General features: G+C 38.6%; 1 protein-coding gene and 1 long non-coding RNA gene across 2 annotated transcripts; one reads left to right on the forward strand and one right to left on the reverse strand.

Moving 5' to 3' along the window:
* The first annotated feature begins 982 nt into the window (after positions 1 to 982).
* On the forward strand, positions 983 to 3,515 carry LOC113287717 (zinc finger MYM-type protein 1-like). The gene is made up of 2 exons (XM_026536539.1): positions 983 to 2,872; positions 2,996 to 3,515. Exons 1-2 carry the CDS (start codon positions 997 to 999, stop codon positions 3,457 to 3,459), a joined length of 2,340 nt encoding a protein of 779 aa, XP_026392324.1. The 5' UTR covers positions 983 to 996; the 3' UTR covers positions 3,460 to 3,515.
* A 2,847-nt stretch (positions 3,516 to 6,362) lies between these two features.
* LOC113287719 lies at positions 6,363 to 8,938 on the reverse strand. Its single transcript, XR_003330271.1, has 3 exons — positions 8,582 to 8,938; positions 8,441 to 8,495; positions 6,363 to 6,421 (listed from the first exon to the last, which is right to left on the reverse strand). It is a non-coding gene; the product is annotated as an uncharacterized LOC113287719 (long non-coding RNA).
* Positions 8,939 to 25,178: the final 16,240 nt, after the last annotated feature.

Raw genomic sequence — 25,178 nt, forward strand, 5'->3', positions numbered from 1 at the left:
CCTAGAACAACAACTCTAGGCTTTTCACCTGGTTAGTTGCTTCTAAACCAGGTAAGCTCCTATCGTCAAACTCCGACTCAGAATCTTCCTCGATCCTTTCTGCCGACTGCTGGAACTTGTGCTGTGGAGTTGTATTTATTCCCCTTAACCCGTACAGGGCCGGCTTATACACAAGGCAGTATAGGCAGCTGCCTAGGGCCCAATTTGCTAGGGGGCCCAAAAAGGTTGGGTCATACTACCTATACATACGTCAAAGGAAAAAAAAAAATTCTTTAATTCCACGAGGAGTCGAGGACAACAGGCACAACTTCCTTCCTCTTCTTTATCTTTCAAAAACACTAAATCAGATCTTATCATCTCGATCAAAAAATTCACAACCAACATCATCCATCATCTATGATCTATTTGTGTCTCATAAGGTAATATTAACTTACTCTTGCAAATTTAGAATTTTGAATGATTAATGATTGAGTAATTTTGTTAGGGTTTGAGAGTTGTGAACCAAAATTTGGGGTATTTATAAATTTTGATTGTAAAAAGGAGGTTAAGGAACAACCAACAGTTAACAATCGTGGGTTTAGGCGTTAATTAGAATTTTGACATGAATTTATCTTGAATTGTGTTGTTAATTAGAAATTTAGAATTTTGATATGAATTTATCTTGCATTTAGGAAATTGCTAAGCCTGTTATGATTCTCTGCAGTGTACTTTTTTTACATGAAGTGGGATTTTGCCTTTTGCCAATTTTAATACTTCTATCATGTATTCATGTGTACTGACACCTTGGTAAACAATTCATTTGTTTATCTGTGTACAAGGTAATATAAGCAATCCAAGCCGACAAGGCGAAAACCATGACTGGAAAGCAGAAAAGTGGTCATGCCAAAGCGGTAATACGACAAAGAAAAGATGCCGTAGAAAGGTCTCAAACCGGAGATATGAATAAATATTTGGTACCAAGAATCGTCCAACAGGACCAACATATAGTAAGCGACAATGAAAGCGGCAGACAAAACCGAAAATATTAACAGTGATGAGGAGTATGAAAACTTGGTAAATAGTATGTTAGAAGAGGATGTTTTGCTGAATGGTAGGGTAAACGATGAAAATGTGCAAGAAAAACTAAGTGACCAAGAATTAAGTGCAGGTGAAGATGACAATATGCAAGATGACTTGGATGAGGTTCAAAATAGAGATTTTGGACCGATAAATATTCATGATCCAGGGAACTGGAAAGAGATTAACCAGAACTTGAGAGACCTTTTGGTAGAGCATGGTCCTGTCAGAAGAAATAACCTTGATTTTATTTTTCCCAAAGGTGCAGAAGCTAGATGTTTTGAGCATCACCACTTCATAATGCGTTTGAGTAATGGGGAAACCGAAGATAGAAGATGGTTAGTATATTCAAATGTTTTGGATCGAGTTTTTTGTTTTTGTTGCAAATTATTCAAGCAAGGTGGACGCAATTATCAGCTGGATACAAACGGCAGTAGAGATTGGCATAATATGGGTGCTAAGCTTTCACGTCATGAGTTATCTACTAGGCACTATACTTCCATGCATAAATGGAAAGAATTGGAAATTAGACTTCACAAGAATGAAACTATTGATAAGGAGATTCATGAACAAATCAAGAGGGAGAAAGAATATTGGAAACAAGTATTGATAAGAATTGTTGCTGTTATTAGAACCCTTGCTAAAAATAATTTGGCGTTCCGTGGAACAAACGACAAGGTTGGTGTAGCGAATAACGGTAATTTCTTAAGCTTTATTGAAATGATTGCCGAGTTCGATTTGGTAATGCAAGAACATCTTCGACGTATTAAAAACCATGAAGTTTATCATCATTATCTTGGTCCTTCAATCCAAAATGAATTAATCGCATTGTTGGCACGTCATGTGAAAGATAAAATTGTTCAGAAAATTCAAGAAGCAAAGTATTTTTCTATAATACTTGATTGTACTCCAGACATAAGTAATGAAGAGCAAATGTCTCTTGTCATAAGATGTGTAGATGTGTCCACGTCTTCGACCAAAGTTGAGGAGTACTTTTTGGGATTTGTAAAGGTGGACGACTCGACGGGAAGAGGACTTTTTAATAAACTGGAAGAGCTCTTGCAGAACCTGAACCTTGATATTCGTAATGTTAGAGGGCAAGGGTACGATAATGGAGCTAATATGACCAGAAAGAATAAAGGGGTGCAAAAGAGACTACTAAAGGTAAATCCTCGAGCTTTTTATATGCCATGTGCTTGTCATAGTCTTAACCTTGCACTTTGTGATATGGACAGTTCATGTCCTAGAGCAGTCTCCTTTTTCCAAGTGGTGCAACATATATATAACTTCTTCTCAGGATCTACAAAACGTTGGACGGTGTTTAAGAAACATGTAAAAGGTCTTACGGTTAAACCATTATCAGATACTCGGTGGGAGAGTCATATAGAAGCTATCAAAGCAATCCGATTTCAAGCTCCCGAAATACGAGATGCCTTAATAGAGCTGTCGACTTCGGCTGATTTTGATGCGAAGACAAGGGGTACTGCTTATTCCATATTGACACGAGAGATTGATAATTTTGAGATTATACTTGGTATGGTTGTTTGGCATAGAGCACTACTTGCGGTTAACTCAGTGAGCATTAAACTTCAAACCGAAGATATGAATCTTGATGATGCCGTTACTAAACTAAAAGATCTTGTTTCTTTCTTTAAGGATTACAGAAGGAATGGATTTGAGGGGGCATTGGAAGAAGCTAAAATACTTGCAACATCCATGAATATAGAGCCTATTTCTTATGAGGTACGAGTACGAAAAAGAAAAAAGCACTTTGATGAAATCGATGAGATAGAGGAAGTACAACCACCACTGCAAGGTATGGAATCCTTCCGAATTGAATACTTCATTTTTATAATGGACCAGGCTATTTCTTCTCTCAAACGTAGGTTTAAACAATTTCAAGCATACGAGGAAACTTATGGATTTTTGTTTAATATAGAAAAATTAAGGTCTCTTGATGATAGTACCTTACGGAATTCTTGTGTGAAACTTGAAAAGTACCTAAGCTATGAAATGGAATTCGATATCAATGGGGATGAGTTATATACGGAGTTGAAGGTTTTGCGAAGTTTTTTGCCTAACGAAACAAAAAAGGCTATTGACGTGTTGAGTTTCTTAACAAATATGGGTGGCTGCTATTCAAATGCGTCTATTTCATATAGAATTTTATTGACAATCCCTGTTACAGTTGCATCTGCAGAAAGAAGTTTTTCGAAGTTAAAGTTGATCAAATCCTACCTTCGATCAACGATGTCTCAAGAAAGATTAAACGGACTAGCGATGTTATCCATTGAAGCAGATATGCTAAGTAGTATTGACTATGATAGTATTATAAATGAGTTCGCATCCGTAAATGCGAAAAGGTCGATCTTTACGTCCATTACTAGTATTGTATCTTCTTGAACAAAATGATAAATGTTTGGTAATATTATACTCATATCATCATGTGTTATCAGGTACGTCTTTTGTGCTATCAGGTAAATATTTTTGTGTAATGCATCGGTTATTCGGTAGTCCAAAAAAGGCCCAATTTTTATTTGTCGCCTAAGGTACCCAAATACTGTAAGACGGCCCTGAACCCGTAACTCATCTGATTCATTTGTCCGACACTGGAAACAGTTTTTGTGTTGTTGCTGCATGGTGTAAGGGTCTGTAAAGATGATGGAGATAACAGTGCTGATCCTCCTATTTCAGTAAGCAGTGTAGTTCTCTCAGTCATGAAACTGCGAATGGCTTTTCCTGACTGTTTCAAATTACTCCTCCCAAATCTTAACATCGCTATGACAAACGACACAAGCAAAACCCTTTGCTGTTTATCACCGGCTGCCAATAGAGAAAGAAGAGGAATCAGTGAGGAATTAAAAGAAACCCTAGTAGAAGAAGTATATATGGTAAGACAGTAAGTATGTATGTCCAAGAGTATTGGCGAGAAAAGCCGAAGATATTATGTTGCAATTCTCAAAAAAGGAATGTCAGTGTAGGTACACATTTCATCTTCCGCCACGTGCCCACAAAGACACACGTGGAGGACATGCGGCTAAGGGCATCAAGATATGATATCACGCGTGGACAGCCAAGAGTCACTTTATCCTATCCCTAGAAAGATCTAAGATCTACAGCTGGGGATAGTCAGACTGACGCAGACAAGACAGGGGCAGAGGAAAGCTGTCTACCGCGGACAGACATCTCAACTACCCGCATTAAATACCCTCAAACAGCATACGTGTCAGTCAGCCTGTATTGGAAGCGCAGATAATACTGTGTATCTAGACAGAACACGCAGATATAGCCGAGAACACGAAGACTTCTGCGTGAGTGGCACAAAACACAAGAAGATAAGCTTATAACAGGCTTCAGAAGTGGACCCCACGTAACCTCCCTATAAATACCCCTCTCTCCCAAGTGAATAGGGAGACCGAAAAACATTGAGAGGAGAATAGGAGAGAGACAAAGAGATAGAGAAAGTGTAAGTGAAGTTCCTCCTGCTACGCAGGCTTATATTGGTCTCAAAGTCATTCGACTATTTCTGTAACCTTCATACATATAATGAAAAACCCAAACCCGTAGACAGAGATCTGAGTGATGAATCATATAAGTTAATCGTTTCATCTATATTCATGCATTTACACTTTATATGTTCAATTCGATACTTATGGTATATCATGTTCGTACATTTTATATTTCATCCACTATTTATCTTATTGTATGAGCCAAGAACAATGATTGTAGTTGATGAGACGAGGAAGAGTATTAGAACTCCGAGTCAAGGATTCGACATAACCTATCCATTCCCCTCAGGCGCAGCTTATTTACTGTATTGTCATGAGTCTGCGCGCATTATTTGTGAATACTCAGATGACACCAGATCTTTGTGTTCACAATCTGGCGCTAGAAACAGGGAGCGGCAATATTCCGAAGACTCACACGAGGAGCGGATCTCACCACTAGGAGCGGAAATATTCCGAAGACTCACACTTGGTTTACGATTCCTACTGTTAACATAGTCACTGAAAGACTTGTTAAAATTCTCAGGCGTATACCACTCCCTTTCCTCAGGATTGGGAACATAAAGAGTCATCATTTTCTCTCCTTTGCTCCGAAGATAACACTCCCTCAGTGCACGAAGATAATTCCCATGAAGTTGGTAAATAGAGCGACAGTGTGTGTTCTTCGAAGAACCCTCTCGACCAGCCAACACATCATAATAAAAAGAATCCCCAGACTTGTACAAAGGAAACAGAAGACCCGCTTCAAAGGCCCCCACCGTGGTCAGCAGATGAAATTCATCAAACTTATATGTCGATATCATCTCATAAGTAATATAATCATCAGCAGCGTAAAAACGAACATCGAATAGCTGAAGACCATGCTTTTCCTTGAAAACCTCCAGATCAATATGTTTGAAGGTCACTTTATTCTCCCCAACAACGACGCTACATATTTCCTGAGAAATATCTTCCTCCTCCACGGGATCAGGCGCAGAACCCTTCGAAGGGTTTCTCTCGGAAGCTTTCCTCTTAGGATGAACCTTATATACATCAGTCTTCGAAAACACTTCTTTCGAAGACCTCCCCTTGGGTTGAGACAATGGAGGGGGAGGTAGAGGATGTTGATGAGACGCGGAAGGAGGCGCCACTGACCGAAGAGGTAGGACATCCCGCGTTCTCCTAGGATCATCACGCGGATTAACTAAGGGACGAGAAACAACATACCGGGAGCCAGGAGCTTCTTTTTGCCGGTCCCCCTTCTGCGTATTCCCTCTATGCGACTCACCCCTCTTAGAAGATAAGTGCCTCTGACCAGAAGAAAACGAAACCCTATGAACGTGGGCATCACCTTGGGAAGATTTAGACGAACCTCCACCAGGCGGAGAAACATCAGGATCTCTACATGGAGGAGATCTACGCGGACTAGGTGGTGGAGTTTGATAAGAAACCCGCGGACGGTCAGCCATGTCTGCGTAGTACACAAACAAGTTTCAGATTTCCGCGAAGACAAAACAGAAATAAAAAAAAACAATTTCATCCAGTTCTTCATAATCATGAACCAGATGGAAAATAAGAACAAACCCTAAATAAAAGGGGAAATAACAAATAGGGGCAAGCATATACGAAGGAAGAAATCATTACTGTTTGTAATAACGAACAAGGACAATCATACACACACTTATATATGTTCTTCATCACAAACACATATAGCAACAATTCATCAAAAGATAATCAAGACACAGTAAAACCACCTACCTATAAACAAAAAATTAAGCAAAAAGCCTCGACGAACAGTAGCAGCAGCAGAAAACCTCGACGAACAACAGTAACAGCAGCAGAAAACCTCGACGAACAACAGTAGCAACCGCAGCAGAAAACTTTGAGGAGCAACAGTAGCAGCAGCAACAGTTAATAACAAGGATACAAAAGCAGAGAACAAAGAATGGAAATTCCGAGGAAAGAGAAGGAATAAAATTTATGATTAGAAAATTTTCACATTCCTTCTCATATATATATGCAAAGAGAAATAAAAACCGTCCCACTACCCAAGAAGAAGTTATTACAAATAGTGGGGAACGTTCCCTAAAATCTAGGAAAATAGTAAAGAGAATATGAAGAGAGTAACACGTTTTTTCTTCCCACTTCGACTAACCGCCCAGTAGGAGGAAAAGGGGCAAATTGTAGGTACACATTTCATCTTCCGCCACGTGCCCACAAAGACACACGTGGAGGACATGCAGCTAAGGGAATCAAGATATGATATCACGCGTGGACAGACAAGAATCACTTTATCCTATCCCTAGAAAGATCTAAGATCTACGGCTGGGGATAGTCAGGCTGAAGCAGACAAGACAGGGACAGAGGACAGCTTTCTACCGCGGACAGACATCTCAACTACCCGCATTAAATACCCTCAAACAGCATACGTGTCAGTCAGCCTGTATTGGAAGCGCAGATAATACTGCGTATCCAGACAGAACACGCAGATACAGCCGAGAACACGAAGACTTCTGCGTGAGTGGCACAAAACACAAGAGGATAAGGTTATAACGGGCTTCAGAAGTGGACCTCCCTATAAATACCCCTCTCTCCCAAGTGAAGAGGGAGGCCGAAAAACATTGAGAGGAGAATAGGAGAAAGACAAAGAGATAGAGAAAGTGTAAGTGAAGTTCCTCCTGCTACGCATGCTTATATTGGTCTCAAAATCATTCGACTATTTCTGTAACCTTCATACATATAATGAAAAACCCAAACCCGTAGACAGAGATCTGAGTGATGAATCATATAAGTTAATCGTTTCATCTATATTAATGCATTTACACTTTATATGTTCAATTCGATACTTATGGTATATCATGTTCGTACATTTTATATTTCATCCACTATTTATCTTATTGTATGAGCCAAGAACAATGATTGTAGTTGATGAGACGAGAAAGAGTATTAGAACTCCGAGTCAAGGATTCGACATAACCTATCCATTCCCCTCAGGCGCAGTTTATTTACTGTATTGTCATGAGTCTGCGCGCATTATTTGTGAATATTCAGATGACACCAGATCTTTGTGTTCACAATCATTTAGCTGACGGACACTAACATGGTAAGACTGACGACGAATACAAAGACTAAATGCCACACTCCTCATTTTGGACGCCCCATTACATACTTTTGTTTGTTGAATGGTAACGTTTTCGCGAGGCCAATCAATAATCTTAAACATTTAGGGAATCTTCCGAGTTCTTCTAATTGGTGCAAACGTCCATTTATCAGAGGAAGGAGTAAAATTATTAGGTGGTGATGTTCATAAAATCGAGAATGTAGCCTCAATTTACTTATGGAAAACAGGGTTCATATGCCAAAGATCCCAATTGGCTGTTTAATTCAACTTTTTAAGCATCTAAATCACTAGTCCTTGGGGTTGTTGTCCGCTACTGACATAGGAGTATATTCAATTGCGCGTGGCTCACAGATAACACACGGAACACAAAAGCAAATAAGATTACTTATTAATAATTAGATGGAATTAAATTAAAAATACCTATGAATGAGCTAAATCACCGAGCAAAAGAATTTGTATTCTAATTCCTAAAATATAGAAAAGAAGATCTTTTATTTCCTTTCCAAAAGAAAATTTGGGGCATAAAGCCTTTTCGCGACTCAAAGAAAATGTTGTTTTCCTTTTCTCAGAATGTCACCGACTCACTGAATTAAAACTTGATGTTTTAAACCCACCATTACCGAAGATGATCGAGAAGATGGAAATCTCACTGAAATTTTACCACTGTGATTCTTGGTAGAATCTCAAGGGCATAAACCGAAACTTCACACATAACTTACTCGTAGGTATCTACATTTATATGGCATCGGCAATCGAATAGAAATAAAACATGATTTACCTGTTTTGAGCACAAATGAATCACAAATTCCTCTCCCTCACACTAATACAAGCACCTGCAGAAAACAAAAAAAATAAAAAATCAGCTGATTTTCTTGTAATTTCGTGAAAGTATAGGCAAATCTGGCGATTTGAGCCTTACAATGTTAAACCCTGACACAAAAACCCAGCTGAAAAAATGAGATGAATTTGAAGAGCTTGATATTTTCTATTAATCTTAATTAATACTTTGACTGACTCATAATTGAGCTGAATGAGATTCAAACATGGTAATTTGTTAAAATGAAGTCGAAGAGTATCCTACTATTTATTCAGATCTGACTTGATCTGCAAAAAAACCTAAAAGAATATACTCATTTTTATAGGTATGGTCTACCACCTAATTGTTGTATATAATTCTTGCGGTTTAAGTTTTAACTAGTAAAACTGCACATGAATAATGGTCGTCTTAACCTAAAAGTTGAACACGGAAACCAAACTTGAACAACTAAAACCTGATCAATACCTCTAATTCCATTTCTTGTGGGAAGGAAGCAGAACTCTACACCAGTTTATAGTAGCATAGATAGACCAGTAGCAATTTGGAGTTTGGTATTAATTCCCATATTGTTGGAACCTGAAAACCAAATTCTAAAGTGGATGGGCACAATCACAAACACTGCTTTGTTAAGTCAGCCTAACATTTTGTACTGACGGGCCTAACTTCCCGACATCAGGAACGTGAGCAACGAGACAAGCATTGTAAATATCAATCTGGCAGGCGCTGTACCCGCGAATTTACGTGCACGCAAGTGCATGCATAGTTCCGGAAAGCGTTTACCAGAATATTGGGTCGGTGGGCCAATCAATTCACAATTACAATTACAATTACAATGAACATGTCATTACAATCCAAGGGGCAAAGAAGTTTCCTAAAAATACTTGACGCCAAAGGAAATGAGGAGTCAAAATGTCAATCCGGAGCTGCCTATTTCCGGTTGCATCAACTTTGAATCGGCCAAATATTTAGTAAATTGAAAAACAATGGGGAAATCGCTTGTCTAAAGAAAAACCTCGCTAAAAATCTTATATATTATTTTAGGATGGGGGAAACTCTTATACTAGTGATGGCCGGAAATTGATGAAAAATAAAGAGGAGATACTTTACATTTTCATTCTCACATATTAGACGTATTTCTTGTGAATAAAAACCAAATGGTATCGGATTTCAAGTTAATATTTTTAGGATATGTTCCTCTTGCAAAGCTCTACATACCTACCAAGGATGAGTATATTTTGATGGCGAGCTTTATTTTTGGGATATGTTTCTCTTATAAAGCTCTATGTACCTACCAAGAATGTGTATGTTCCTCTTACAAAGCTCTACGTACCTACCAAGAATGTGTATGTTTCGCTCATTTTTGGTAGTGCATTCCGAGACGTATAACATCACCATTTAATATTTTGAAAGTGAGACGTTGAAAATCAGCGGATTTTTAACCATTGAAATTAAGATTTGTATAAGGCAAGCTTTAGTATTTCGGAATACGCTCATTTTTTGGTAGGAACGCAGAGCTTCGTAAGAGAAGCATGTCCTCAAAATATTAGCTTCAAATCCGTAATTGTTTGGTTTTTATTCACAAAAAATACGCCTAAAGTGTGAGATAGTGTGAGAATAAACACGTGAGGGGATCCTTCCTCAGTACAAAAATATTAATTTTCGGATTTATTTATGAGGGAGGATCCCGTCACACTCTTGTTTTCACAGTACTTCACACTTTGGGTACTAAACTTAAAAAAAAAACAAAAACCAAGCGGTAGAATATTTGAAGTTATTATTCTGGAGATATATATTCATCTTACAAAGCTCTACATACCTACAAAATAATCTCGTTCCGAGATATATAATTCCATCATCTACTACTTTAAAAATCAACCGTCAAAAATCGACGAATTTTCAACCGTTAAAATTAAGATTAATAGATGATGAGGTTTGATATCTCAGAATGTGCTCATTTTTGTGGATATATAGGACTTTGTAAGACGAGCATATCCCCCAAAACATTAGGTTCAAATAGGTTACCGTTTAAGTTTTATTAAGAAAAACGTCTCCCGAAATGTGAGATAGTGTGAATATAGGAGTGCGAGGGGATCCTCTGTCTTTATTTATTAGGGTACTTGCAGGATAAGCTAGGAAAGTTCCCCAAAGATAGTAGATACTTTGGAAAAAACGATTTTTATATTTTTGTTAATTTTAGGATTTTTTTAGAAAGGGTTATCTATATAAGGAGCTCCAAAAACAAAGTGAAGACAGTTTTTGATAAATTAACATTATTGCACCCAAGTCTAAATATTCATTTTATCCATAATTGTGATTCTTCGGAGTTGTGAGGTCTGGATCATAGGTTCGTCGTCGTTATTCTTCGGAGTAGTTCGTGGTCTGACAATTTATCTTATTTCTACCCAATTTATCATTTACTTTCAATTTATATTTCGTTGTAATAATTATCATCTTAATATATAATGCTTTGATCTGCATCATTTTATTTTATTTTGCTATATCAGTTAAAATTTTATTATCAGTGAATAATAAATTTCAACCAAGATCATAACCTCATATCCGAAAAGCTAGTTAGAAAACTTGAATAATACCTAAAGTAATTTATTTATTTTTTAACGAAAAGGTCATTCGACAGTTCACTTTGATTAGGAATTCAGGGTTAACAAAAAATTAACCACTTAGCCAAGTGGTGAACAATGATCAAAATACATTCCAACATTCGATTCATTCATGTCCATCTAGCAGAAATCATTTTTGGGAGCATATTATCTTCAAAAGCTTGATTGATCGCATTTGAGTTTGACTGAATTAGCAACTTAAAATTCCATTGGTATTGCCCATTGTAATTGCTCTAATCACGGAAATAACCTCAGGAATCGTTGAAGAAAAACCCATGTAATGACCGACCCTTCACCGGGACTGTCCCCACTTAGCCAATGCGGCGGCCCGATAGTGTTGGATTTTTAACGGGCATTGTTGCTGTAATCCAGCAGTAACTTCCTGGGAGGTTACCCATCTCTGGATTACTCCCTCCCGAGCACGTTTAATTATAGAGTTTTTTGTCAATTCTGGAGCCAATTGTGCTAAAAAGGCCTCGATATTAGGAAAGACAAACCATTACTTATGTTCCATTCGGCCAACCACCGCCGAATATCGGGGTATTACAATACCACCACCTTAAATTGGAGCCGTCCTCGGCTCCGAAATATATATGCAAGCCCAGATCTCCGACGTTCCCTGCCCCTCATAAGATCAGTACCTGACATATCCCGTCCAACGTACTCTCTCACCCTCGGCAAGTGACCCTTCGTCGGATCTGATACAATTTGTGATGACCCGACCCTCCATAGATACTTTCCCCACTTAGCCACTGCGGTCATCCGGCAGTTTGGGATTTTTAACGGGCATCATTTTGGTAATTCAGAAGTTAACTTTCCGAAAGGTCACCCATCTCTATATTACTCCCTCCCGAGCACGCTTAACTGCAAAGTTTTCTGCCAACTCTGGAGCAAATTGTGCTGAAAATACCTCGGTGTTAAGAAAAGAAAAATCATTACTTATATTTCATTCGGCCAACCACCGCCGAATATCGGGTTATTACAACCCAATCCTCCATAATCTACAAAGACAATTCATCTTGATTTCATTTAGCAATGATCCCATAACCTGAATTCCAAGGATTACCATTAGAGGCGTCGTTACAACATATCAGGAGATCTTGAGCAGGTGGCAGTTTAAACGTATATTCAACAACTCTGTTGCTTTTAACTTTCCTGCAATTAAATTTTGAAACATTCATAATCATAAGAAGAATTTCACATATTCCGTTCATTCTAATTCTGCCCTCATAAGTTAGCCATGTAGTTTTGCTTTATTTTAGCCACAAAGATATTGGTATATCAAAAATATTTGCTTATTTCAAATAAAAATTCTACCGCCAGTATAGATGTATTCACTACCCACACTTGTTGAACTAGTTGAACTACAGGACTTTTATGCTTACTAGTTTTTAACATCTTCATAAATGATGATGGATTCAGAAAAGAAAAGATTTCACCAAGCCAACTCCAGATAATTTGACTGAAATCACATTACCCTAATATATGCTTTAGAGAGTCTTGATTTCCTCCCACAAAAATAACATCTAAAAGCTAGAGTAAAGTAACTTTTCTGCATATTGACATCAATAATGTAAGTATTTCTAGTCAATTTCCACACATTACTTGATATCATAAGATGAATCCAAATCACAAAAATTTACGTATATTGAGCCATTTCTGGGAATTTTCTTCTCACCTTATTTTGAGAAGAAACAACACTCAGAATGCCATTCTGATTAACACTATACTATCTTATCTTCTCTACCATGAAGATTAGGTAACCCTTCAGTAGAAATCCATTCCAGAAATACCTCAGGCTAGTCATTGATCATTGTGAATCATTTCATACACTTTCATATCCAAATATTGGTTTACTTAAATATTATTGAACTAACATCATCTTTCTTAGAATGTCTTAAACACATTGTGTGGGGAGTGACATTGTTGAACTAAGCACATCTTTTTCACAACATTCTTTTATCTAATTTATACTAATTTTTTATGAATATTGATTAATATTGTTTGATGCTTCAAATGCAATGTTTTTATATTCGAATGGGCTTCATAATCAAAGATCTTTAACTTTCCAATAAGGGATCTTCGAGAGAGTGTTGAAAGATCATTTTCTTCCATGATGACATGTTTCTTAGTCTCGTGTATAGATGGTAACAGTCTAATAATCTTGTATATTATATCTTCTTCAAAAATAATCTTTTCTAGGGAAAACGATTCATGACAATCTCAGGGAGTTTGTGGTGAAACTTCGATCCTCAATAGTATCATTATCATCCATACGAAGGTTTTCCCAATCATACGGGAGAGTTTAAAGTCTAGGTTTCTTTTTTGATGAGTTACCCTTGAATACAGTCTCAAGATTATCCCAAGCATCCTTGGATGTTTGACACGTGGATACATGATGATGAAGATCTCGAGTTACTGAGTGTATTATGACTTTCAAACCATCTGAGTTCTGCTTGGAAAAAACCTTTTTTCATTAGTGTATGAAGCTATGCTTTTGAAATGAATTTTCGAATTTACTACTTTCATACATACGTATCCATCGATTACTAATACTTAAGTATTAAAATTAGGGGATTGAAGAAAAGACTTCATAGCAGACTTCCACCACTGATAGTTGGTACCATCAAACCTTGGCGGTACGTTAACTGGACTGTATTCATGTGAACTCGAATTCATTATCTAGGTACGTTGGATCGTACCAGACATAGATTATGAAATCTTAACGTGTTTTCCTACTCATATTCCAATTGAAATGATGAGGGTGCCAAGCACATCACAATAATTTCGATATCAACCTACTAATGACACACCTTCTATAATCTTATAGACATAATAACTGTGAAAACATTATATTAACAAGATGTACACTTGGTATATAGCATAAGTTCGGAACTGAACCAATCTATAAGATCTTACCAAGTGTTTATTTAACGGACAATGATATTACTTTAATTATAACTATAACAATAATTATAATGCGGAAAGTAAAAGCACAAAAAAAAAAATTAACGAGGAAAACTGCAAGGCAGAAAAATCCCGGGACCTAGTACAATTTTGAATACTCTCAAAGTTAAGTCGTATAGTTGAGATCAACTAAAATATTAATAGTTACTCAGTTTTTTCAGTATCTCTGCGCCTACAACCAATCTGGTATGCGCACGTGAATCCAAATATAGAGTCCACTATCTCAAGTTGTTTTATATGATGTGAAGAATTCTGCTTCTCGACTCCTATGGATCATAATCTGAAACATTAAAGGACTAACCTGTTTCAGTAACCACTCACTTTTCAATCTCCAAGATCAAACGGTATAATTAGAGATAAGTCAAAGGATCTTTCGTGAAAAAGCGCGGGTCTAACAACCACACCCGATATTTCGCTTAGCAATCTGTATGGAAAAACTCCAATATACTTTCGAGAGAATCAACTAGACAGTCAGACTCAATCTCAAGAAAAGTATATCTTAGAGTTATATCTTAATTTCTCAATTCAATCTGCAATCAAACAAATAGGAATTTGCGAGCTCGATTGAATATAAGAAAAATAACTTGAACGATACCCAAGTCCAATCTTCAAGGATCAATCAATTTCAATCAACAACCAAAGGTTGGATTTACCAATTGATTGATTCAACGCACAACCTGTGATATTTCTATTATATAACAAAATATAATGCGGAAAAGAAATAACACAGACACCAGAAGTTTTGTTAACGAGGAAACTGCAAATGTAGAAAAACCCCGGGACCTAGTCCATATTTGAATACCACACTGTATTAAGCCGCTATAGACACTAGCCTTCTCCAAGTTAACTTCGGACTGGAATGTAGTTGAGCCCTAATCAATCTCTCACTGATCAAGGTACCGTTGCACTCCTTACGTCTCTGAATCCCAGCAAGACTCTACGCACTTTATTCCCTTAGCTGATCACACCCACAACTAAGAGTTACTACGGCCCAAAGTCGAAGACTTGATAAACAAATATGTATCACACAGAAAAGTCTATTGTATAGATAAATCTGTCTCCCAAAGATATAACTATGAGTTTTGTTCCGTATTTTAATAAATCAAGATGAACAGGAACCAATTGATAAACCGGACTTATATATATTGCCGAAGAACAACCTAGTATTATCAATCACCTAACAATAATCTTAATCGATTAACGAAACAAGATATTATGGAATCACAAACGATGAGACGAAGATGTTTGTGACTACTTTTCAATATTTCCTATCGGAGAATAAATCTCGAGCAAATTTTAAAGAAGATAGTACTCAATCACGATAGAAAACATCAAGATCAGAACACGCAACTACAGAGAAAATAGTCGGGTCTGGCTTCATAATCCCAATGAAGTCTTTAAATCGTTAACCTACAGGGTTTCGTGAAAAACCTAAAGTTAAAGGAGAATCGACTCTAGTCGCAACTAGTATCACACAGGAGGTGTGGGGATAAGGTTTCCCAGTTGCTAGAGTTTCATTTATATAGTCTTCAAATCAGGGTTTGCAATCAATGTTACCTTGGTAACAAAGAATTAAATATTCACCGTTAGATGAAAACCTGATTATATTCAAGCTAATATCTTTCAACCGTTAGATCGAACTTAGCTTGTTATGCACAAATGAAATGTACCGTCATTTAGATAAAAGTAATTCCTAAACGTGTACACTTAGTTGGTTCAACAATAGTTAACCAAAGGTTAGCCATATGATCACTTTCATATCAACCTTATTCATCTTTATCATAACTAGTTCAAATGACTCAAATGAAACTAGTTAGAGAGTTGTTCAATTGTTTATATTCTCGTAGAAGTATACAAAACACAATTGAAACAAAATCGATTTTAATTCACTCGAATCATTTCATGAACATTATAGCCAAGGTTTGCAAAAGATTGCATTCATTATTATTAAAATGTATTAGTTCATGAACAAACCGATTTTTGAACATAACCTACTTAGGTATGAAAACGGGTACGCATATCTAAGTAGCCGGACTAAGTTTGGTCACGCCAGTACGCGTACGGGTACGCATACCACTTTAATCTTCCAAACTCCAGCAGAAATTCATGGAACTTGAACTTCCGCCAGTATGCGTACGGGTACGCATACTTAGTTTTCGGACTTCCAACAACCAACCAGTACGCATACTGATACGCATACCATGGTTCCCGGTTTTGGACTTTACACAAATGTGAATACACACTATGTTTATATCCAATCATGGTTACATGTTTTAAGCCCTCGTTTCAATCATTGAAACATTCTTGGAAGACGACAATAACTGTCTCACACAAACTATTAGCTTCAAAGCAATTTTCAAGTGATTGAATGATCAATACGAAACATTCTGATTCTACATTAAACGATTGTCTCACACAAATCATGTAAGATGTTACAAGGAGATTTTCACATGATCATCTTTTGACTTTCGTCAAGAATAAAAGATGAACTTGGTTAAAGTGAAAGCTTACCAACATATATTTCGAGAAATAGATAAACGAGATAAACTCGGCTCGAAATACCAAATGTGTATAATTGAAGTCTATATAGCAATAAGACTTTTTGGTATCAAATAGGAGATAGAGTAGGTAGACTTTTGAGTGATAGATGAGTTCAAGTCTCCACATACCTTTTGTTTATGAAGTTCCACAAGTTCCCTTGAGTATTTCTTCGTCTTCATTCGATGAACGCCGTGAGTCTAAAGCTCAACTACACTTTCTATCCTAATCTGAGACTTATCTATAAGTAGACTACAAATCAAGACTTATAGTTTTGGAAACTAAACTTGACAAACAAGCTTGAGATAGAAACGCTTGCCAGTTTGACCGAGCAGTGCTCTAACATTTCGTATAACCAATATATACTCCTTTGTGGCCAAAGGTCAACTATGATAAATATTACCAAAATAACCAATCTTAGTCTACAAATTATCAAACCAATTACCAAAAGATAAATAACTAGATAGTTTTCTGATCTACACAACATGACTGATGTCAATCAATATAAACAGTTTGTTTGGAACCCAGTCAATCAAGTGTCCAAGAAGTATCACAAATATCATAATACCAAAAACAAAGCCTACTAGTTTTCAGTCTTCAATGTTCAAAGTAACTGCACAAACAACTTGGTTCTCATTAATGATTGATCACATACAAAATGGAGTATGTTAACAATAGATGATCACCAATCCTGTCTTAAGATCTTAAATAAAATAGATATGAAATCGTCAATCCTTGAACTAGTTCAAGTGACCTTATATCAGAAGAAAAGGATCATATAATAAACAAATTAGATCTATCAAGGTTCAACTCTACTGTTAGTCAATTAAATCAATAATCGAAAACCAAAATAAAATACAGTTTAAGTTTCCTACCAACGATACTTCTCAGTCTCCTTCCTAAGAGATTCAAAAAGCATTTGTAATCAGTACCCACAACAACATGTGCAGGTAAAAACTAGTAAATGATACGAAATCATGTAACTAGAAACTTCAAATCTGAACATTTTTTACCAGAAGACTACAATTCATAAAATAAACATTTTTGCAACTCAATCTACCATTAAATCATTAATCATTGTATAAAAACACTCAGATCTTAATATGAACCACAAACGAAAAATCTAACAAACACCCAAGTCGCGCAGACCTAAATTAAACCCAAAAATTAAATTAGAATAAGAGATGAAACTTATACCTAGATTTCTCCCAATTATTAATTCCATTCAAATGAGCCAAATTAGTGCATCCAGCTGCAATAGAATAACTCAATTTCATTAATAAACAGAAAGACTACAAATATGAATCGAAACTCTAATTTTTAATCGAAACCCTAACTATAAAGATGGAGAATAACATATGATGATGAGTATTAATTGACTTGCTTAAGAGGAAATCCGATGGAGTAATAAGTTGGAGTGTTTTCTTCAGACAGATTTATGAGATGAGATCCAGATAGTGAAAGAGTAAACTCTTCCTAAAAGAAAGATGACCTAATTATCTATCTTACCAAATAATTATTGGCAGATCTAGATAGAGATTAACAGCAACAAAGTTTTTCAGAGCAGAGAAGATTGAGATGGAGTTAAGAGGACGAAGAGAGAAAAGTATATGGAGATGGAGTTAAGAGTGAAAAGAGAAAAGAAGATAATGTTTCTGTGGTTAGAAATGGTAAGAGAAAGGGGGAAAATTCCGCAAAGGGAGTAAGGGTTGAACCATCTCGGCTCTTCATTTCCAGTCACAAAAATTGGGCAGAATAAAAGGTAGAAGTGTTCCCTGCACACGCTCTATTAACACGATTTCATTATAGCAATTTCTAGTAGTAACATGGGCTTGGAAGCTACTAAACTGGTTTTATTTCGTAACCGGGCCTGAACCGTTATTAAATTTTCGTAACTGAAATTTCCAGTTACAAATTAGTAACGGCTACATGCTGGTTACTAATTTTAATTACTAATCACTGAATATGGTGTAGTGAAAGATTATTGATCGCAAATAATACTTTAAATGAAGGCCACACAATGATTTTACCTAATTAGGATACTCTTCTCTATTAACAAGTGGACTTCCCACACAAACGGTTAGGCAGTGTGTTTTCGGATGGGTTTGTAAGAATACAAGCTTTAATATTAATAGTGTAAATACCATTCGGAAAACAACGAACAACCAAAACCAAAAATCTATGCAATAATAATATATTTTTCGTTTGACGAATTCCAAATATAATCCCACACATACCAAAAATTCCGTTGAATGACAACTAATACTAGTTAACATACAACATATACTTTATTAACTGATATAGCAACAAGAGATGTGCTATCTTCTGGGATATGAAAAGCATATAATCCGAATACCTAAAAGATACTTAGAATATTTCGGTTTTGGGATATTGCCTTAAGTATCGAGAAAAATACTTGAACATTGAGTAACAAGAGTTTATCACATGTTCAAATCACTTTGTCGGCATTTGTGAACTTTTTTTTTTAACCAAACTACTTTTTCGATATCCACATAAACCCTAAGATAATAGACAACCCGAGAATCAACATCTGGTTATGTCCATAGGATCTTTTTTAATAGAAATCCTATTAGAGATCCATGCGATCAGTCTTAATAGAGATCATTGTTTGAGGGATCGGTCCTATTAGAGATCCAATTGAATCACTATTCAACTAAAAAACAAGTTTCGTAAGTCTACTTCCTTATAAACTTTGTGACTAAACATAATTCCAAGGTATGGATTCAACTGGAAGTTCAACACACTAAATAAAAACGAGTTACCAATTAGTGTTATGTCGATTCTACGAAATCCATAAATAAACTATACTCATAACTGCATATACCAAAGTTGTATAAAACAACTAGTATATCTTTCCTTGACACTTTGTCCATAGTAAAATAATCAAGTCGCCAATACAAGAGACAAAAAAACAAGCTTCATATGTTATGTTTTTAATATAAAACGACTTGAAAGAAACATAGATAGAAATGGAACAAGTGAAGTATGTGTTACTAACCTCGAACTGCAGGATGACGTGTTCGTTGATGCTGACACGTCTTCAGGTTCTTCAGAGTAACAAGAGCGAGTCCCAATATTTTTGTGTTCCTAGTCCAACCTAGTGAAGTTGTCTATGGTAATTAAATCAAGCAGCTTCGAGTTTTAGAACTAAAGTATGACAACCAACCTTGACATGACAACGCTTGGTGGTTCTAATCGAGCAATACTCTAACAAATTTTATCTCACAAATAATCATTTTTGTCACTTTATAACATCACCACTAACATGTCCTTTATATTTTGTTTGTTTCAGTAATTCTCACCACTTCTTTAAACAAACTCCATACCTACTTCGAGCTTCCTTTGTATAGCTAGTAAAAGGCTTACTACTAGAAATAATGTGAAAAAGCGGGGGTCTAACAACTACACCCAATATTTCGTTTGGCAAAATATATGGACTAACTCTAATATAATTCCAAGAGAATCAACTAGACAGTCAGAATCAATCAATGAAATATATCCAAGAGTTATATCTCAATTTCTCAATACAATCTGCAATCGAACAGATAGAGATATGTGAGCCTGATCTATATGAGAAATAACTTGAACGATACCAAAGACCAATGTTCAAGTGTCAATCAATTTCAATCAACAACCAAAGGTTGAATTTACCAATTAATTGAACTACGCACAACCTGTGATATTTAAATTATATAAACAATTATAATACGGAAAAGAAATAACACAAACACCAGAAGTTTTGTTAATGAGGAAACCGCAAATGCAGAAAAACCACGAAACATAGTCCTGATTTGAACACCACACTGTATTAATACGCTACAGACACTAGCCTACAACAAGTTAACTTTGGACTGGAATGTAGTTGAGCCCTAACAAACTCTCACACCGATTAAGGTACAGTCGCGTTCCCTACGCTTATGAATCCCAGCAGGACTCTACGCACTTGATTCCGTAAGATGACCTCACCCACAACTAAGAGTTGCTACGACCCGAAATCGAAGACTTTATAAACAAATCTGTCTCCGACAGAAAAGTCTATTCTGATAGATAAATCGGTCTCCCACAGAAATACGTACGAAGTTTTTGTTCCGTCTTTTGATAAATCAAGGTGAACATGAACCAATTCATAATCCGGTCTTATATTCCCGAAGAACAGCCTAGAAATATCAATCACCTCACAATAACTTAATTATATAGTTGTAGAACAAGTTATTGTGGAATCATAAAGAATGAGACGAAGAGATTTGTGATTAATTTTTATATCTTACCTATCGGAGATAAATCTCGAGCCAATCTTAGAGAAGATATTACTTAATACGATAGAACAAGTAAGATCTGAACACACAACTACAGAGAAAATATTTGGGTCTGGCTTCAAACGCCCGATGAAGTCTTTAAGTCGTTAACCTAAAATGGTTTTAGGAAAAACCTAGGTATTTGAGGGTGAAAACGGTTTCTGCTGATTTCGATAATTTCGGGCGTGTGGTGAGAAACGAGTCTAAACCCTAAATAATATACTGCAAGGGAGTACTTTAGATTCGAGAGATCAATCTGTACAAATCCGGCCTAAACCAAGAAATGGCCGTTCCAGACTTGCTTCGGTCACAAAGAGGAGGAGAAGGGTTGGTTTTGGGGAAGCGAAGAGAGTGTTGAGACCAGAATAGTTGATTCTAGAAGAGTAGTTGTTTTGTGACTTGTATCAGAAAGTGGGAAGCTAGCAGATGGGAAATCTAGCAAACGTTTTCTGAGTGTTGTATGCTCCTGACCCGAAATTGTTGTTCGGTGGAAATAGGTAATGCCTATTTATACAAGTCGAAGTGAAACGTACTCTGGACTCATTAAGAAATGGAAAACAGGTGAGTAAATGGGAGGAGGTGGTAACCGGTAACGCTTGGAATTGATGTTCCATAAAAGAAAGCATTTCACCATTACTCCCTGTATTTACTAACCGCCTCATCCTTATGAAACTTTCTTATAATGAGCGTAGTGTACGCCGCACGCTGTAAACCGATACCCAATGAGCATCCCCCAGTTTCTGACATGTGTTGATGTCTCGAGTGTTTTCGTGGAAAAAAGGTAGCATGTTGTTGTTGTCTGGAAAGTTGAGCTTGGGAGACTTGCCGGCTCGGTGGTGACCTTCAACGGTCGAGATTTTGCATCTTAAGAGGAAGGTAGCTGTTGATTATTGCAACCTTTCGTTTGGTAGCTAGTGGCATGAAAGTATGATCGGTATGGCTTTAATATAGCCCAGTTTAGGCGCGGCCAAAAGTTAGGGTTTTTTCTTTGTTTAGGCACGACCAAACTAGGGCCAAAGGTTGTCATGCGTTAGCTGGTAACCTTGGACGGATAAGATCTGCATCTTAGATGAAAAAGTGGCAGTTGATTGACGCAGGCCTTCGTTTTGGTCGCCGCATAGGGAAGGCTAGCATGGTATGGCGCGACAAGGTGGTTGGCATGCCATTGGCACGTGTGGCATGGCATGCCTTGGCGCGGTTTGGCGTGGCCAAAACTAGGGTTTGTTCCAAAGATTACCATGCGTTTTTTGGCGACCTTGGACGGCTAGGATTTGCATCTAGGATGGAAGGATGGTCGTTCATCGTCGCACGCCTTCGTTTTGTATCCGCATGGGGAAGACCGGCATGGTATGGCGCGGCAAGGTGGTTGGCATGCCATTGGAAGATGTGGCATGGCATGCCTTGGCGCGGTTTGGCATGGCCAAAACTAGGGTTTTGGGCCAAAGGTTACCAAGCGTTGTTTGGCGACCTTGGACAACTAGGATTTGCATCTAGGATAGAAGGGTGGTTGTTGATCGTCGCACTCCTTTGTTTTGGTAGCCGCATAGGGAAGGCCGACATGGTATGGCGCGACAAGGTGGTTGGCATGCTATTGGCACCTGTGGCATGGCATGCCTTGGCGCGGTTTGGCATGGCCAAAAATAGGGTTTTGGGCCAAAGGTTACCATGCGTCGTTTAGCATCCTTGGACGACTAGGATTTGCATCTAGAATGGAAGGGTGGCCGTTGATCGTCGTACACCTTCGTTTTGGTAGCCGCATAGAGAAGGCTGGCATGGTGGGGCCAAGGCCAATGGCGCAGATGGCTTGGCATAGTGGGGCCAAGGGTTTGGCACAGACGGCTTGGCATGATGGTGCCAAGGCAAGGTGCGGTAGGCTTGGCATGGTGGGGCTAAGGGTTTGGCATGCCATTGGCGCATGGTGCGGCTAGCATGGTTGGGGCCAAGGCAAGGCGCGGTTGGCTTGGCATGGTGAGGCCAAGGGTTTGGCATGCCATTGGCGCATGGTGCGGCTAGCATGGTTGGGGCCAAGGCAAGGTGCGGTTGGCTTGGCATGGTGGTCCCAAGGGTTTGGCACGCCATTGGCGCATGGCGCGGCTAGCATGGCTGGGGCCAAGGCAAGTTGCGGTTGGCTTGGCATGGTGGGGCCAAGGGTTTGGCATGCCTTTGGGGCATGGTGCGGCTAGCATGGTTGGGGCCAGGGCAAGGTACGGTTGGCTTGGCATGGTGGGGCCAAGGGTTTGGCATGCCATTGACGCCTGGTGCGGCAATCATGGTTGGCATGCCTTGGCGCGGAGATGTGGCTGGCATGGTTGGCATGCCTTGGCGCGGAGATGTGGCTGACATGTTTTGTCATTAACACAGTGGTGCGGCTGGCATGGTTGGCATGCCTTGACGCGGATATGTGGCTGGCATGGTTTGCCATTGGCACAGTGGTGCGGCTGGCATGGTTTTCCATTGGCACAGTGGTGCGGCTGTCATGGTTGGCATGCCTTGGCGTGGAGATATGGCTCGCATGGTTGGCATGCCTTGGCGCGGAGATATAGCTGGCATGGTTGGCATGCCTTGGCGCGGAGATGTGGATGGCATGGTTTTCCATTGGCACAGTGGTGCGGCTGGCATGGTTGGCATGCCTTGGCGCGGAGATGTGGCTGGCATGGTTTTCCATTAGCACAGTGGTGCGGCTGGCATGGTTGGCATGCCTTGGCGCGGTAGCATGAAAATTAGGGTTTGGCATAGATGATGTCGGTCAATGTTAAGGGTTCTTCCGTGGAATATGACACATAAAAAAAAAGGTAATTCTTACGTAGGCGTGCTGATCGATTCAATAAATGTGCTAATGATCGTAGTGACGTCATGTCAGATGTGCGGTTTTTACGATTTTAACCCCAAGCTAGAAACCACCATCAACATTAAGTTCCCTGCTTAGCTCGGAACGGGAGCATCGTTGCGAGGTAAGCATAAGATGGTTACAAGCTAGGACATTGTCAAAACAAGTCGTAAAAAGATGGTCAGGAAGGTCCGACTAACCTTTTTCGAGAGGTAAAGAGAGTTTGTGCTTCCCGTGTTGGCGGCCTTGCATAAATTGTACTGGTGGTGCAGACCATGGAGTGGTGAGAAGAAAATCGTCAGCTTAGTCTGGCCATGCATCACCTTGGCTGGGTTAGGGAATATCGTGACGCTAGCTTGGCGAGTTTGTTGGTGTTGGCGCGGTAAGTCACGGCGCGACACGATGGTGTAAGGCATGGCGCGGTTTGGCGAGGCAAGCATGGCGCGGACGGTGGTGCAAGGCATGACACGGTTTGATGAGGCAAAGCATGCGCAGACGGTGGTGCAAGGCATGACACAATTTGGTGAGGCAAAGCATGCGCGGACGGTGGTGCGAGGCATGACACGGTTTGGTGAGGCAAAGGATGCGCGGACGGCTTGGCATGGTGGTGATTTGTCCTTGCAGGACCGATTGCCTCTTTTCCTTACTTGACTCGATAGGAAGTCCTATCCTCATTCAAATGTCAAAGTATCACGCCCTCCTGTCTCGTTTGGCTTTCATTAGGGTTTTTGATGAGGGGTTTCATTTGAGGCTGATTCCCCAGTCGTGATGTAATCACGTTCCGCTTATTCAATCTGTGTTTCTCTTTCTTCCTTTAGGGTTTCCACAGTATTTATGTCGGTGAAGTTGCATCGTCTTCCCAGTTTTACAACAAAGATTTCCTCTTGTTGAGTCCTCTCTTCATCATGTCGATCAGAAGTGAATCATCCTCGAGCCAGCTAGATTCTCCAGTCGAATGCGTGAGGCCTGACTCTTACAATAATTCCCCCATACGGGTCATCCGAGTCAAGAAGATTATACCGGTATGTGTTTATTGATCAACAGGTGTTTCATTGTTTGCCGATGAATGACAAAAGTTTTCTTCTGTGTAGAGATATCCTGTCGGAGCGTGCGTTACCATCATTGATGAAGATGATTTGGTTACCCCTTTTCCTTCAAGCCCGATCCTACCAGCTGCTGCATATCTGGAGAATGCCGACTTAGGAATTTCTTGTCACGAGTATCCCAATGCAGGTTTGTCGTTCGGAACCCACATGAGGTGTCTTTCCTCTAACTACCGGAACGTCGGTGGGTTTCTGGTGCGAAAATAATTCGTGACTCTTTACACAAAGATATATGGCCATATCGCCACCAGGAGCGTGGTGCAATATTTTTTGTCAGCTTTAGTTTCCATAGTGAATTGTCTCTGCCGTTGGTCGCCGAAATGGAGAGTA

The sequence above is a fragment of the Papaver somniferum genome, chromosome 6 (assembly GCF_003573695.1).
Source record: "Papaver somniferum cultivar HN1 chromosome 6, ASM357369v1, whole genome shotgun sequence".
Classification (NCBI taxonomy): Eukaryota; Viridiplantae; Streptophyta; class Magnoliopsida; order Ranunculales; family Papaveraceae; genus Papaver; species Papaver somniferum.

Coding starts and splice junctions, on each gene's coding strand:
- LOC113287717 (XM_026536539.1), top strand. CDS start 997: ATGAAAGCGGCAGACAAAACCGAAAATATTAACAGTGATGAGGAGTAT. Junction 2,873..2,995: donor AGTACAACCACCACTGCAAG/GTATGGAATCCT, acceptor TGTTTAATATAG/AAAAATTAAGGTCTCTTGAT.